Source organism: Pelodiscus sinensis, chromosome 1, assembly GCF_052426305.1.
Source record: "Pelodiscus sinensis isolate ZL-2025 chromosome 1, ASM5242630v1, whole genome shotgun sequence".
Taxonomy (NCBI): domain Eukaryota; kingdom Metazoa; phylum Chordata; order Testudines; family Trionychidae; genus Pelodiscus; species Pelodiscus sinensis.
The window spans coordinates 355,180,966-355,198,257 of record NC_143052.1 but is presented as its reverse complement, the minus strand read 5'-3'; the positions used below and the strand labels follow the sequence as shown (position 1 = coordinate 355,198,257).

Sequence of the window (17,292 nt, the reverse complement as noted above, 5' to 3'; positions counted from 1 at the left end):
TCTGGCACAGGTTTTGGCAAAGGTTTGGGGGGGTTTCCCACTCTGAAATTTTGAGTAACCAGGTTAATGCGGGACTCCCAACAGCACAGACTCTCTAGCCTGATTTTCAATGCAGTAAGGAGCAGAGATGGGAAACAAGGGCAAAAAGTCATTTATTACTGCTTTTTAAAGTTTCCCAGACACCAACATATTATTGAGCATGGAGCTCCAGAAAATATGGAATTCCTATTAGAAAGACCAGCTATTCATGAATCATTTCTCTGAACAATGAAAATGTCACATTTCAGTGTGTGAAGACACCAATCTCTGTCAAACAAGACACCAGCTACCAGCAGTGCATGTGTGGTCTTATAGAACATTTGTCTGTCCTTCCAGACATTTGTCCTGACACCGTCATCCTAGACCCAGACCGCCAGAACATCAGGAGAACATACGGTACGTACAGGAGACATTGTTCTACGTCAGACTACGACCCCTTCTGCTCTACTCCATGTCAGATTCCAACACAACTGACTTCACCAACCCCTCCATCTTCATCCTGCTGGGCATTCCTGGCCTACAGGCAGCCCACGTCTGGATCTCCATCCCCTTCTGCATCATGTACATCATAGCCCTCTTGGGGAACTTCACCATCCTGTTCATTGTAAAGATGGAATCGAAGCTCCATGAGCCCATGTACTATTTCCTCTGCATGTTGGCCATGACTGACCTGGTCCTGTCCACCGCCATCCTTCCCAAAACACTGAGCATCTTCTGGTTCAATTCCAGGGAGATCGATTTCAGTGCCTGCCTCGCCCAGATGTTTTTCTTTCACTGCTTCTCAACAATAGATTCTGGGATCTTTGTGGCCATGGCGTTGGATCGCTACGTGGCCATCTGCTACCCCCTGCGACATTCCACCGTCCTGACAAACCCCGTGGTGAGCAAGGTCTGCCTGGCCGTGGTGCTGCGCGGTGGCTTCATCACACTGCCGAGTGTCCTCTTGGCAAGGCAGTGGTCATATTGTAGATCCAACTTTATCCCCATGCCTTTTTGCGCACACATGGCCGTGGTAGGGCTGGCCTGTGGTGACACCAATGTCAGTAATTATTACGGGCTATTTGTGTTATTCTGCGTTAATGGTCTGGATGTGATTTTTATTGTTGTTTCCTACACTCAGATCCTCAGGGCCATCTTCCGCCTCCCCACAAAGGACGCCCGGCTCAAAACTTTTGGCATCTGCATCTCCCACCTCTGTTCTATTATAATATTTTACATCCCTGGTCTTTTCTTCTCCCTTGTGACCCGATTTGACAAGAAGCCTCACCCTTTCCATGTTCTCATTAACAACTTGTACAACTTGATGCCCTACATGCTCAACCCCATCATCTATGGGGTGAGGACCAAACAGATCCGGCACAGGTTGCTGCAGCTTTTTATTCATAAAGGCTCCTGAAGTTTTCTCCTGGGGCTCTGACTTCCAAACTAAGATCTGTGCAGAGCTGGCTGGTGACATGGTGCTGGGCCCTCGTCCCTGAATCACTTACTGGCCTATCAGAGAGGTGTTAAATCCTGTCCTGATCTTACTAGGTTCTATCAATGAGACGAGCTGGTGAATTGATCCAGTAAATCTCATTAACTTGTAGGATTTTACACTTTTCCTATTTTCTGGTAACTGCACCTCTGCGGCCCTGTGCCCTCTCTGCCTGTTCCCTCAGAGCCTCACCCTCTGCCCAACCTTTTTCCCCACCTCCTTTTCCAGTTCACCTCCCACCTGTGTTCTGACTCTCCAATGCCCCAGCTTTCTGGCCCACTCCTCTCTGCCCCTTCCTCCATCATTCAGTGGATCTTCTCCACCTCCATCCCCATCAACTGTGTTCCCTCTGAACCAGGGTAATGACAAGAGCTGCCACAGACTGACAGGACATCTGCCATGAAGATGTAGCTGCGGGGCCAGCAGGACAGCCAAGAGGGCAGTCGGACAACAGGAAGCCGTTCGGATGTGCTGTGTAAAATATCACTGTGTCTTTAAGTCTCAGAGCAGTAGTTGTGTTAGTCTGTCACTTTGAGACAGGATGTTGCTCATGCTGTCGAAATGGGTAAAGCATGATGTCACCTCAGGCAGAGGGTAGATATATATCACCTGGGCTGGCAGGGCACAGAAACTAGATGTGAAAGATCTTCAGGAATAAATCATACCTCTTATTCCAGAGAGCACAAATCTTCTCTCTCTGAGAATGGGAGGAAATGGAGAAGGTCTCAAAATGGTTTGGACATGTTAGGAGTAGTACTCAAGAAGCACTATGGTGACACTGCTATGTTTATGGTCGGGGAAACCGAGGCAGACAATCTCATGACAGTGATGACTATCTATATTGAGTTTACACCACTGTGATCGTACAATATTAAAGTGCTGCACAGATACAAAGAGATATCATGAAAGACCACTTTTTGCCGTTTGAGATCACTAGGCTAAACTGAAAAGTGTTACAGGACACACTGAACTTTGCAAGAATAGAGGTGGTAACACTGCAAAGTTACAAATTTTGGGATTTGTATGGGCACAACAAAAATGACAGCTTTGCACACACTCCCTCCACCTCAGACAGGGTATGTCTACACTACAACGTTAATTCGAACTAACTTAGTTCGAATTAGTTAATTGGAACTAAGCTAATTCGAACTAACGGATCCTGACTAAAAAACTAGTTCGAATTAGCGTGTCCACATTAAGTGGACCCTGAACTGGGCTTAAGGATGGCCGGAAGCAGTGCCGGCAGGGCATCAGAGGAGGACTTAGAGCGAGGAGATGCTGTCTCAGGCTAGCCGAGGGCTGCGCTTAAAGGGTCCCGACCCCACCCCGGACAGACAGTTCTCAGGGGTGCCCCGCTTGCAAAGCAGTCCTGGCTTGGATTGCCCGGAGTACCCACACTGGGCACATCACACCACTCGGCCATCAGCCCGGCTGCACTTGCCGCAGGCTGCCATCTGGGGGGAGAGGGCAATTGGGGGGCTGCAGGAGAGCTTCCACACCCAGAAGCCCGCAGAGCCAACCCAGTCCTCCCCATCGGGGGCTCGTGCCCCATTCCTCCCTCACCTCCTTCCACTTACCCTTCCCTAGCCCCTCTTCTTGATGTACAAAATAAAGATAACGTGTCTTCCAAAATGGAATCTGTCTTTATTGAACAAAACTGGGGGAGACTGGGAAAAGGAGGTGGGAGAGGGGAAGAGAGAGGCTGGGAGAGGGGAGGGTAACTAAAATGATCAGGGGTTGGGAACAGGTCTCATATGAAGAGAGGCTAAAGAGACTGGGACTTTTCAGCTTAGAAAAGAGGAGACGGAGGGGGGACAGGATAGAGGTCTCTAAAAGCAGGAGTTGGATGGAGAGGGTGCATACAGAAAAGTTCTTCAGTAGTTCCCATAAAGAAGGACTAGAGGACACCAAAGGAAAGGAATAGGTAGCAGGCTTCAAACTAGTAACAGAAAGTTGTTCTTCACAAAGCAAAGAGTCAACCTGTGGAACTCCTTGCTGCAGGAGGCTGTGAAGGCTAGAACTGGAACAGAGTTTAAAGGGAAGTGAGATCAAGTCATGGAGGCTGGGTCCATGGAGTGGTATTAGCCAGGGGGTAGGAGCGGTGTCCCTGCCCAAGGTTTGTGGAAGGCTGGAGAGGGATGGCACGAGACAAATGGCTTGGTCACTGTCTTTGGTCCATCCACTCCAGGGTCCCTAGGTTTGGCCACTGTCGGCAGACAGGCTACTGGGCTAGATGGACCTTTGGTCTGACCCAGGACGGCCATTGTAAGCTCAGGGCTCAGGGTCGGGGGTCTCAGTGGACCCCCTTGATTCTCTTGCACACCTGCTCCTGGGTGGTCAGGCTGGCAGCTCTCCTGCCCTAGCCGGCCACTTTCCTGTGCCTAGTGCGGAGATCATGGACGAGGTCCACGATGTCTGCACTAGCCCAGGTGGGTGCCCGCCTCTTGTGGTCCCGGGCAAGCTCCCGGGAGCCGCTAGCCTGGTCCCGGGAAGAGGGGGAGGGCTGGGGGGCATCGGGTGGGTGGCTCGATCTGTGCCAGATGCAGGGTCTGCTGGCTGGGTGCTGGCAGGCTTGCACCTGACACGGGCACCGTAGCCAGCCTGTGCCCCTTTAAGGGGTCCGGGGCCGGGAGGGGGGCAGACGAGTTTCCCTGGTGTTGGCCTGTTCACTGTTACTTGTACTCTTTTAAAATCTTAATAAAACTGCTTGCTAGTATTTTATCTAGATGAAATCATAAGGGAATACTGCTCTGGCCCCATGGCTGAGGTACTGTGCTCTCCACATTCAGGAACGGTTTGGTTGGGGAACAACTTACCCTAGGCAGTCTTGTGACCAGGGCCAGAGGGTACAGCTGGGGGCAAATTAGCTAGAACCTCTTTATTGTTGGTTTGTGATGGGCTAGTCAAAGCCTTCATGTGACTGCAGTTGGATGTGTCCCTGTCTGTGTATATCAAGACCCTCAGAGGATTGTCGCTTGTCACAACCTCAGCCAAGGCATGGGCACTCAAGTGGTAGGTCAGAGGGCTAAGAGCAGAGGGCTCTTTAGTCCAAACGGACACGTTGGAGGTGGGGCGTGGGGCAGTCTTCCCCCCAGAGGTTGATGGGAAACTCCTTCTCATCCTCTATTTTAATCAGAACCTCTTCCCCTGAGAAAGTCTAGTCTTTGAAGTCTAGTCTTTGAAGTAGGAATAAGAGATCCTCTGGAAAAGGGCTTATATTTCGAAGAATCGTGTCTAGACTGGCGCTTTTCTCCGGCTTATCCCCAAGCCGGAAAAAAGCGGCAGCCATGTAAATGCAAATGCCGCGGGGCATATTGAAATCCCCCACGGATTTGCAATTCCGACTCCTCTCATTAGCATCCCTTTTCCGGAAAGGGATGCCAATGTAGACACAGCCTGTGTGTCTCCCCTCAGCCATCTGTCTGCCGATCTCTCTGGCTGTGTCTAGACTGGCCAGTTTTTCCGGAAAATCATCCACTTTTCCGGAAAAACTTGCCAGCTGTCTACACTAGCCACTTGAATTTCCGCAAAAGTAAGATTGTCAGTGTTTTTGCGGAAATACTATGCTGCTCCCGTTCAGGCAAAAGTCCTTTTGCGCAAAACTTTTGCGCAAAAGGGCCAGTGTAGACAGCCCAGATTTGTTTTCCGCAAAAAAGCCCCGATTGCAAAAATGGTGATTGGGGCTTTTTTGCGCAAAAGCGCGTCTAGATTGGCATGGACGCTTTTCCCCAAAAAGTTCTTTTGCAGAAAAGCGTCCGTGCTAATCTAGACACTCTGTTCCAAAAATGCTTTTAACGGAAAACTTTTCCATTAAAAGCATTTCCAGAAAATATAGCCAGTCTAGACGTAGCCTCTCTGTACTGCCTACAGCATTATCCCAAGTGGTTTTTTTTTAAAAAACAAATCAGCTATAATTTTAAAATAAAGACAAATACACAGAGCAGCCAATTCCCTTCTGACTCAGCAGAGACTCTGGATCATCTCCCACTGGGAAATCCCCTAATTACAGTTTACTGCTATCCCTGGATAAAGAGCCCAGCGGCAGACATGGGACAGAGACACTGGCCTGAGACTCTCCAGTCAGCAGCCTGTTTATACACAGATGCCGGGTCTCCCGTAAATGCTCAGGAAGCCCAGAGTTATGTTATAAATGGTGCAATCCCCTCATCGGCTCTCAGTGTGGGATGTTGCTGCAGACGGTGCAGTGAGAGAGGCGAGGGACGTGGCTACCTGAGAGAGTTTTCCCTGGAAGACACTTGCACCCCAGGATTCACAGGTACCATCCACTGCTGATTAACTCTCCTCCTCATTAACCCAGTGCATCGTAAGTCTGATGGGAGAAGGAGTAAGTCTCTGGTCCTTTTTTGCACTGCACCGACATTAAATCTACGAGGTCCCTTGCTGCAGGGGATGGGTTTCCTCCATTACCGAAGGTGAAAATACCATCCATTGTCATGTATCTGCACCCGGGCTGATCCCTCCAGCTCTTTGGTTGGTGCATTTTAGTGGCCCGGGGCATACATCAGGAGGAAATGTGGTAGCAGGTATGAAATACAAAGCAAAAGTCTGTAGCTCCGGCTCCACGGAGGTAAAACTCTCTTTGGAGGAAGAATTGTGACCTCACTTATATCTCCGGAAAGCCAGGAGGTGACAGACTCCTCACTGTAACAATCTTAAGAATTTTGCAACAAGGGCCACACCCCTTCTCTCCTGTTGCATTAGATGCGCTGGCTAAACTCTCACGTCTGACACTTCCAAGCAACAATTCAGCCAGAAGCAGACGTGGTTTGGGGATATTTCAGTCCAAATGCTTAACAATTGTCAAACTGATCAGAAACTGAAATGAGACCTAATTGAAACCGCCAGACAGCCTGCACTGACTGTGATGGGACCGGCAGCAGCTACAATGGCCAATCCATTTGGGAATTCCACTTAGCTAAGCTCTGTGCTCCAATAATGTCTTGCCAGAGGTGATCCTAGCAATTATAGATCAGTGATTCTAACGTCAGTACCGGGCAAATTAGGCGAAAATATAGTAAAGAATAAAATTGTCAGACACATTGTGAACATAGTTTGTTGGAGGAAAGTCAACATAGTTTTTCGAAAGGGAAATCGTGCCTCACTAATCTTGAGGGCTACGTATACACTGGCATGATTTTCCGGAAATGCTTTTAATGGAAAAGTTTTCTGTTAAAAGCATTTTCGGAAAAGCGCGTCTAGATTGGCAGGGCGCTTTTCCGCAAAAGCACTTTTTGCGGAAAAGCATCCGTGGCCAATCTAGACGCGCTTTTCCACAAAAAAGCCCTGATCACCATTTTTGCGATCGGGGCTTTTTGACGGAAAACAGTACTATGCTGTCTATGCTGGCCCTTTTGCGCAAAAGTCTTTCGGAAAAAGACTTTTGCCCAAACAAGAGCAGCATTGTATTTCTGGAAAAGCACTGACAATCTTACATGAGATCGTCAGTGCTTTTCAGGAAATTCAAGCGGCCAGTGTAGACAGCTGGCAAGTTTTTCTGGAAAAGCGGCTGATTTTCTGGAAAAACTGGACAGTCTAGACACAGCCCTAGAGTTCTTTGAGAGAGTCAAAAAGATGTGGACAAGGGGGTTGAGTGGATATAGATTCCAGAAAGCCTTTGACAAGGTCCCTCAAAGAAAGTCTTTTAAGTAAAGTAAGTTGTCATGGGATAAGAGGGAAGGTCTTTTCCTGGACTGATAACTGGTTAAAAGACAGGAAACAAAGAGTAGGGTTAAATTGTAAGTTTTCATGGCGGAGAGGGGTAAGCATTGGGGTCCCCAAGGGTCTGTCCAGGTACAATCTCATTCAACCTATATATGAATGATCTAGAGAAAGGGGTAAACAGTGAGATGGCAAAATTTGAAGATGATACCAAACAGCTCAAGATAGTTAAGACCGATGTAGACTGTGAAGAGCTTCAAAAAGATCTCACCAAACTAAGTGACTGGGCAGCAAATTGGCAAATTACATTTAATGTTGATAAATGTGAAGTAATGCACATTGGCAAAACATAATCCCAACTCTACATACAATATAATGGGGACTAATTTAGCTACAACTACTCAAGAGAGAGATCTCAGAGTCATTTTGGATAGTTCTCTGGAAACATCCACTCAGTGTGCAGTGGCCATCAGAAAAACAGAATGTTAGGAATCATTAGAAATGGGATAGAGAATAAAACAGACAATATCTTCTTCCTCTGTATAAAACCATGATACACCCACATCTTGAGTAGTGTGTACAGATGTGGTAACCTAATCTCAAAAAAGATATCTTGGTATTAGAAAAGACTCAGAAAAGTGCAACAAAAATGATGAGGTGTTTGGAACAGGTCCCATAGGAAGAGAGATTAAAAAGACTTGGATTTTCCACTTAGAAAAGAGGACATCATGACTGGTGTGGAAAAGTGAAATTGGCGATCGGGGCTCTTTTCCGGAAAAGCAGCCTGCCAATGTAGATGCTTCTTTTCCAGAAAAACTGAAAACGGAATAGTATTCCGTTTTAAGCAGTTCCGGAAATTCATGCCAGTGTAGACACAGCCTTAGAGTGTGGGGAGACACAGTAGATGCAACAGTCTGGTCTACTTTCTTTAGTGACAGATTCATGAGGTTTGAGGTGAGAAGGCGCAATTAATGCTGTTTAACACAGGCTGTTACATTTCATGCAGACACCTGGCTCTCTACCCTCCTTTTGAAACTTCCAGCGAAGGAGCTTCCCTGGTCTCCATGGGCATCTGTTCCATGATCTCCCTGTTCTCAACGGGAGGAAGTTTTCCTTGAGATTCAAGCTGACTCTGCCGTGCTGCAGTTTGCTCCCCTTGCCTCTTGCCCTGCCCTCTGCAGCCCTCACCAGCTTCCCTCCAGCTTTCTCATGCCACCTGTCCAAGGCTTTGAAAACCCCTGTCCTGTCCCCTCAGTCTTCTCCTTACCCAACTAAACTCACCCGGTTCCTTTCGCTGGCTCAGGCGGCTCGAGTTCCGCCCCTTGGAGCATCTTTCTCATTCTCCTCTGGCTCCTTTCCCATTTCTCTGCACCTTCCTACCCAGCAGTGTCCAGAGATGGGCACACCATCACAACTGAGCACAGTGGCATCACCTAGTGACACTAGCCTGCTGTGACTCTGCTAGAGCAAACTCACCTGGTATCTGCCCTTTGGAAATGGCAAGGAAAGTAACACTTAGAGATGCTGATCTGTCCCGGTGACCCCCGTGTGCACAGCATGAAGCCGATGGCTTCCAGCCACTTGACCACTTGGCCCTCCTCTGCTGGATGACAGAGCCGGTTATTACGGTGTACAGTGCATAGATGAAAACCCTGAATTCTCTTACTCTTTTTTCTGTACACACTCCAATTTTTCAACTTTTTTTTTAATGTGGACCTCAGGGCTGGACACAGACAGTTCCACCAGTGCCAAGGGCAGAGATAAAATCCTTCCTTTGTCCTAACTCAGCACTGCCCTGTTTGTACCTCCAAAGGTTAACAAGAGCCCCGGGCATGGCGTTGTGCTGGGATTTCCTCCTTTGTTCATGATTCCTCTCCTTGCAAATTATTTTTATATTCCCATGATGTTTTAACATCCCTCATTCATTGTCATAACTTCCACTTTGTATTATATGCTATTTTCCCTTTCGCCTGCTTTGTTATCTAGGGTAAATCTAGACGACATGGCTCGGTCGACGGAGCCATGTAGATGAGTTTACTAGACATAGGAAAATGAAGCGGCGATTTAAATCATCACTGCTTCATTTACATCAAAATGGCCGCCACGCTGTGCTGATCAGCTGTTTGGCAGCACAGCGGGGTAGTCTGGATGCGCTGTGGTCGAAAAGGGAAGCCTTTGTCGATCGCTCCATTATGCCTCGTGAAATGAGGTTTACCGGAGCAGTCAACAAAGGCTTCCCTTGTTGACCACGGCATGTCCAGACTGCCCTGCTGTGCCACTAAACAACGCATCGGCACAGCACGGCAGCCATTTTGATGTAAATGAAGCCGTGATTATTTAAATCGCCGCTTCATTTTCCTATGTCTAGTAAACTCATCTACATGGCTCCATCGACCGAGCCATGTCGTCTAGACATACCCCTATTTCTCCCTCCATCCCAATGAAATCCTTCTGTGTTCCTCTAGTCTGTGGGTTGGGGCTGCGTTCCCTCTGGTGAGAGGGAAACTTTGAATCTCTCTATGTTAATACTTTTTCTTTGAATGGACCCCACTCATCAAATGCCCCAAACCAATTGTTATGGCTGCCCAGGGCTCCTCCTTCTAACCCCACAGCCAAGCATTTCTCTGCAGTGGTGTTTTAATTTCTTCTAGCCTTTGATGATGTTGTGAAGGGCTTCAGATATAGAAAGGATCCCGATAAACCCAACTGCAAACAAATTTCCTTTCTCCATCTAGGGATTGGCTCAACCTTTTCTGTGATTTCTTTTGTCAGGAATGGTACTTGGTCCTGCTGTGAGGGCAGGGGACTGGACTCAATGACCTCTCGAGGTCCCTTCCAGTTCTATAAGATGGTATATCTCCATATTATTAATATGCTAAATAGCCTCCTTTCTATTATCCTTAGCCCAGCTAGTCCTGGATGTTTCCATGGTCTTTTTAAAATCCCTCATTTATATTCAAAACTTCCAATTTGTATTATTTGATTTTTTTATCCTTTCTCCCCTTTGTTATAGATTGCTCCCTCCATGCCAATTTCTGATTTCTCTTTTTCACTCATCGGAGTGCTTAGCCCAAGTTTGTCACCAGCAATGACTGTGGTATTGTGGCTTTTAGCCCTTATTATCTATAGATATTCCTGGTTGGGAAGCTGCCCTTTTTATTTTCATTTTAGTGCAATCACATCAACTCTCCATCAAGAGCCTCATGTATCCTTGATTTTCTCTTCCCTAAACTAAACACAGCCTCTCCCATTCCAATAACGTGTCTGACAAACACACTTTATATGAGCTACATCCCTTCCAGAGACCAGGTGACAAAAACTGAGCAAGTTCTTCTCCATCCCAGTCCATTGGCATCCTGAGATATTCTTGGCTATGGCCACTGCTGTGACTGAGCAGGTGTTTATGTGTACTCTGAAATTTTGAGTAACCAGGTGAATGGGTGACTCCGTATAGCATGGAATCTCTAGCCTGACTTTCAATGCATTCAGGAGCCGAGATAGGGAATAAGGGCTCAAAGTCATTTATTACTGCTTGTGCCTATTAAAGTTTCCCAGACCACATGAAATATGGAATTCACATTAGAAAGGCCAGTTGTTCATCAATCATTAATTTGAACAATGAAAATATCACATTCCAGTGTGTGAAGACGCCAATCTCTTTCAAACTAGACACCAGCTACCAGTAGTGTATATGTTGTCCTATAGAACATTGTCTGTTCTTCCAGGCATTTGTCCTACGACCATCATCTTAGACCAAGAGCACCAGGAAGTCAGGAGAACATACATAAAGGAGACATTCTTCTAGTTCAGAGTTGGCCCACTCTACTCTACTCCATGTCAAATTCCAACACAACCCACTTCATCAACCCCTCCATCTTCATCCTGCTGGGCATTCCTGGCCTGGAGACGGCCCATGTCTGGATCTCCATCCCCTGTTGCACCATGTACATCACAGCCCTCTTGGGGAACTTCACCATCCTCTTCATTGTGAAGACGGAGTCGAAGCTCCATGAGCCCATGTACTATTTCCTCTTCATGCTGGCCATGACTGACCTGATCCTGTCTACGTCCACCCTGCCAAAAATGCTGAGCATCTTCTGGTTCAATTCCAGGGAGATCGACTTCAGTGCCTGCCTCACTCAGCTCTTTTTCTTTCACTGTTTCATAATAATAGAGTCTGGGATCTTCGTGGCCATGGCTTTGGATCGCTACGTGGCCATCTGCCATCCCCTAAGACATTCCACCATCCTGACAAACTCCGTGGTGAGCAAGGTCTGCCTGGCTGTGGGGCTGCGTGGTGGCTTAATCACACTGCCCAGTGTCCTCCTGGCAAGACAGTGGTCATATTGTAGATCCAACATCATTCCCGTGCCTTTTTGTGTACACGTGGCCATAGTAGGGCTGGCCTGTGGTGACACCAGTGTCAGTAACTATTATGGGCTATTTGTACTATTCTGTGTTAATGGTCTAGATGTGATTTTTATTGTTGTTTCCTACACCCAGATTCTCAGGGCCATCTTCCGCCTCCCCACAAAAGAAGCCCGGCTCAAGACTTTTGAAACCTGCCTCTCCCACCTCTGTTCCATTTTAGTGTTTTACATCCCTGGTCTTTTCTTCTCCCTTGTTACCCGATTTGAAATGAAGAAGCCTCACCCTTTCCAAGTTCTCATTAACAACCTGTATGCCTTGATGCCCCCCATGCTGAACCCAATCATCTATGGGGTGAGGACCAAACAGATCTGGGACAGGCTGCTGCAGCTGTTTATTCATAAAGGCTCCTGAGTATTTCTCCTGGTGCTCAGACTTCCAAAGTAAGGTCCGTGCAGAGCTGGCTGGTGACATGGTTCTGGGCCCTCTGCCCTAAATCACTTATTGGCCCATCAGAGAGTTATTAAATCCTGTGTTTCTCTTACTGTGGTCTGCCAGTGAAACGAGCTGGTGAACTGATCAGGGTTCATCTCATTGACTTGTAGGGTTTCCACATTTCCAATTTTCTGGTAATAGAACCTCTGAGGCCCTGTGCCCTCCCTGACTCAAAGCCGCGCCCTCTGCCAAAACTTCCCCCCTTCTTTTCCATTTCATCCCCCATATCTCCACCTCTGTCCTCACTCTCCAATGTCCCAGCAATCTCACTGCCTCCTCTCCGCCCCTTTCTCCATGGTTCCGTGGGTCATCTCCACCTTCATCCCCTCCAGCTGGGCTCCATGAAGACCATGATTATGACAAGAGCTGCTGCTGACTGACAAGAAGCCTGCAATGAGGATGTGGCCCTCGGTCCAGCAGGCCAGCCACGAGGACAGAAGGGAGACTGGAAGTCATATAAAAGCAGCCGAGGGTTGGGAGCAGGGTTCTGAGGCAGGTGGGGGAGACCAGGCATCATACGGCTTGTGGGCCCTAAATCTCTGCTACAAAACCCTGAGGGAAGAGACCATTGTGAGGCCAATGTCTTTAACTTGCTGTTCCCTTTGTTCCTTCTGGCTGGGGGCCTCTCGCAGGCAGGGTCCCTTAGTTGAGTGTGGGCTGGGGCCCTGTGTCCTGAGGAGACAGGCCATGGGATAGGGCCGAGAATCAACTTTGAAGCTGGGAGGACAGTCGGAGTGATGTCCAAGGATAATGTCCTGTTGGTGGGGAAGGCTGGAAGCTGAACAGAGGCTGGGGTTGTATTGGGATCTCATGGGGAGTGAGAAAAATGGCCCAGCTGCCATGACACCAGTGGTCCTCAGACTGTTTGTTTTTCCAATGGCCACCTGAAAATGGCTGAGTGTGGTTTGGATAAAAGCGCTATAGTAAAAAAATCTTAATAATAACTAAGGGTATGTCTACACTACAGCGCTAATTAGAACTAACTTAGTTCGAATTAGTTAATTCGAACTAAGCTAATTCGAACTAATGCATCTAGAACTAAAAACTAGCTCGAAGTAGCGTTTTCCTAATTCGAACTAGCGTGTCCACATTAAGTGGACCCTGAAGCGGGGTTAAGGAAGCAGTGCCGGCAGGGCATCAGAGGAAGACTTAGAGCGTGGAGATGCTGTCTCAGGCTAGCCGAGGGCTGTGCTTAAAGGGTCCCGACCCCCACCCCGGACAGACAGTTCTCAGGGGTGCCCCGCTTGCAAAGCAGTCCTGGCTTGGAGTGCCTGGACTACCCACGCTGGGCACATCACAGCACTCGGCCATCAGCTCGGCTGCACTTGCCGCAGGCTGCCATCTGGGGAGAGGGGGCAATTGGGGGGCTGCAGGAGAGCTTCCACCCCCAGAAGCCCGCAGAGCCAGCCCAGTCCTCCCCATCGGGGGCTCGTGCCCCATTCCTCCCTCACCTCCTTCCACTTACCCTTCCCTAGTCCCCCTTCTTGATGTACAAAATAAAGATAACGTGTCTTCCAAAATGGAATCTGTCTTTATTGAACAAAACTGGGGGAGACTGGGAAAAGGAGGTGGGAGAGGGGAAGAGAGAGGCTGGGAGAGGGGAGTGCAACTAAAATGATCAGGGGTTGGGAACAGGTCCCATATGAAGAGAGGCTAAAGAGACTGGGACTTTTCAGCTTAGAAAAGAGGAGACAGAGGGGGGACAGGATAGAGGTCTCTAAAAGCAGGAGTTGGGTGGAGACGGTGCATACAGAAAAGTTCTTCATTAGTTCCCATAAAGAAGGACTAGAGGACACCAAAGGAAAGGAATGGGTAGCAGGCTTCAACCTAGTAACAGAAAGTTGTTCTTCTTGACAAAGCAAAGAGTCAACCTGTGGAACTCCTTGCTGCAGGAGGCTGTGAAGGCTACAACTAGAACAGAGTTTAAAGGGAAGTGAGATCAAGTCATGGAGGTTGGGTCCATGGAGTGCTATTAGCCAGGGGGTAGGAGTGGTGTCCCTGCCCAAGGTTTGTGGAAGGCTGGAGAGGGATGGCACAAGACAAATGGCTTGGTCACTGTCTTCGGTCCATCCCCTTCAGGGTCCCTAGGGTTGGCCGCTGTCGAAAGAGAGGCTACTGGGCTAGATGGACCTTTGGTCTGACCCAGGACGGCCATTGTAAGCTCAGGGCTCAGGGTCGGGGGTCTCAGTGGACCCCCTTGATTCTCTTGCACACCTACTCCTGGGTGGCCAGGCTGTCAGCTCTCCTGCCCTAGCCGGCCACTTTCCTGTGCCTAGTGCGGAGATCGTGGACGAGGTCCACGATGTCCGCACTAGCCCAGGCGGGTGCCCGCCTCTTGCGGTCCCGGGCAAGCTCCTGGGAGCCGCCAGCCTGGTCCCGGGAAGAGGGGGAGGGCTGGGGGGAATCGGGTGGGTGGCTCGAGCCGTGCCAGGTGCAGGGTCTGCTGGCTGGGTGCTGGCAGGCTTGCACCTGGCACGGGCACCATAGCCAGCCCGTGCCCCTTTAAGGGGGCCGGGGCCGGGAGGGGGGCAGATGAGTTTCCCTGGTGTTGGCCAGAGTGGCCACCAGGGAAAGCTGGGGAGGGCTAGCCTCCCACTAGTTCAAATTAAGGGGCTACACACCCCTTAATTCGAACTAGCTAGTTCGAACTAGGCTTAATCCTCGTGGAATGAGGATTACCTAGTTCGAACTAAGCGCTCCGTTAGTTCGAATTAAATTCGAACTAACGGAGCGCTAGTATAGTGCCTATCAAAGTTAGTTCGAACTAACGTCCGTTAGTTCGAACTAACTTTGTAGTGTAGACATACCCTAACCTTGTTTCTGATTTGCTGTGAAAAATAACTCTGTCTTTATGTCTCAGAGCAGTAGCCACATTAGTCTGTCACCTTGACACAGGATGTTGCTCACACTGAAGAAATGGGTGAAGAGTTATGTCTCCTGAGGAAGAGGGTAGAAATATATCACCCGGGCTGGAAGGACACAGGAAGTAGCTATGAAAGAGCTGATGAGAGAAATCACCCCTCTTACCCCAAAAAGCACAGCTCACATCCCTCCAAGAAAAGGAGGAAGTGGAGAAGGTCTCAAAAGGTTATGGACAAGTTAGGAGTAGTAATCAAGAAGCACTTTGGGGATACTGCTATGTTTGTGGTCGGGGAAACTGAGGCAGACAATCTTATGACAACGATGAATATCTATATTGAGTAATCACCACTTTTATAGGTATAATATTGAAATGCTGCACAGATACAAAGAGGCATCAAGAAAGCCCACTTCCTTACATCTGAGATTATTGGGGTAAACTACAAAGTGTTACAGGACACACTGAACTTTGCAGAATAAATGTGGTAACAATGTTAGAACTTTTGGGAGTTGTATGGTCACAACTTAAATGACAGGTTTGCACGCACTGCCTCTACCTCAGCCAGTGACTAATACACCGAGAGTGAGACACTGCACGACTCAAATCCTGTCTAGCTTATAGAATGTAGACTGCAGGGCTGGTTAGTTGTTAGGTAACCAAATCTGATGTGTTAATTATTACTTCTCGTCATTCAACAGGGACAGATTATCCAATAAGTTCTTGGACTGCACTGAAGACAACTTTTTATTTCAGAAGGTTGAAAAAAACTGCTACGGTGGAGCTCGCTGCGAGGGAGTGTGGGGTGGGGGCTGTTCTAGCTTTGATTTTAACAAAGGGAGGAACTGGTTGACAATTTGAAAGTGGAAGGCAGCTTGGGTGAAAGGGATCGTGAAATCATACAGTTCATGATTCTAAGGAAGGGTAGAAGGGAGAACAGCAAAACAGAGACAATGGATTTCAGGAAGGCAAATTTTAGTAAACTCAGAGAGTTGGTAGGTAAGGTACCATGGGAAGCAAAACTAAGGGTGTGTCTAGAATACAGAGTTTTGTCAACAAAAGTGGACTTTTGTCGACAAAACTATACCAGCGTCTACACTACTGCTGAGTTCTGTCGACATAACGTCGACAGAACTCAGCAGTTTTGTCGACACTGGCATACCTCATTTTACGAGGCATAACACCTTCTGTCGACAGAGTTCTGTCGACAGAAGGTGTTATTGCCTGTAGGGTTGCGTCTAGACTACAGGGTTCTGTCGACAAAGCAGCTTGCTTTGTCGACAGAACTCAATGTGTCTGGACGCTCTTTGTCGACAGAAGTTTTGTCGACAGATACTGTCGACAAAACTTCTGTCGACAAAACCCGGTAGTCTAGATGTACCCTTAGAGGAAAAACAACTGAAGAGATCTGGCAGCTTTTTAAAGGGAATTTATTAAGGGCCCAAAGCAAACTATTCCACTGTGTAGGAAAGACAGAAAGTATGGGAAGAGACCACCTTGGCTTAACCAGGAAATCTTGCATGATCTTAAAAAAAAAGGAGTCAAAGTGGAAAAAGGTCAAATTATAGAGGATCAATATAAGCAAATAACGTGGGTATGCAGGTGCATAATTAGAAAGGCAAAGGCACAAAAAGACCTAAACCTAGCTGGAGGCATAAAGGGTAACAAGAAGACATTCTCCAAATATATTAGAAGCAAGAGGAAGAGCAAGGATGGAGTAGGCCCACTGCTCAGGGAAGAGGGAGAAACAACAGTAAGCAAGAAATTCATCTGTAAGCATCTGGCAGATAATAAGGTGATAGATAACAGCCAGCATGGATTTGTAAAGAACAAATCATGTGAAACTAATTTGAATTTTTCTTTGATGGGATATTAGGCCTTGTAGATAAAAGCGAAGCAGTGGACATGGACTTTAGTAAAGCATTTGATACGGTCTCACATGACCTTCCTGTCAATAAACTCTAAAACCCCATCTAGGTTATATTTCCCTGCACGCTTAAAGCAGTTGGACCAGTTGAAAGCCTTCCCTTTAATCAACCACTCAAGACCCATCTGGAACAAAGCCCCCCCAATTCACTCTTTTCAAATAAATACACAGTCAAAGAGTCACACTTCCAGCCAACAAACACATGGTCAAACGGCTCCACAACTAGCTCCAGTCATCTGTTGGTTGTGTCTATTGGTTGACTGGAGCTAGGTGTGGAGCCGTTTGACCATGTGTTTGTTAGCTGGAAGTGTGACTCTTTGACTGTGTATTTATTTGAACACAGCCCTGCTAGAGTTGGGGTTGCTGTCGTTTGCTGCTCAGCCTTGAATACAGGCCTGGGCCGTACACCATTTACTGCCTGCCCCGACTGGAGTCCTGGACTCATAATTGACC

General features: G+C 47.9%; 2 protein-coding genes across 2 annotated transcripts; both read left to right on the top strand.

Moving 5' to 3' along the window:
• Positions 1 to 490: 490 nt before the first annotated feature.
• Positions 491 to 1,435, top strand: LOC149526090 (olfactory receptor 52M1-like). Its single transcript, XM_089777198.1, has one exon. The coding sequence runs from the start codon at positions 491 to 493 to the stop codon at positions 1,433 to 1,435; it is 945 nt and encodes a 314-aa protein (XP_089633324.1).
• Positions 1,436 to 11,026: 9,591 nt separating this feature from the next.
• Positions 11,027 to 11,974, top strand: LOC149526089 (olfactory receptor 52R1-like). The gene has a single exon (XM_089777197.1). The coding sequence runs from the start codon at positions 11,027 to 11,029 to the stop codon at positions 11,972 to 11,974; it is 948 nt and encodes a 315-aa protein (XP_089633323.1).
• The last annotated feature ends 5,318 nt before the right edge of the window (positions 11,975 to 17,292 follow it).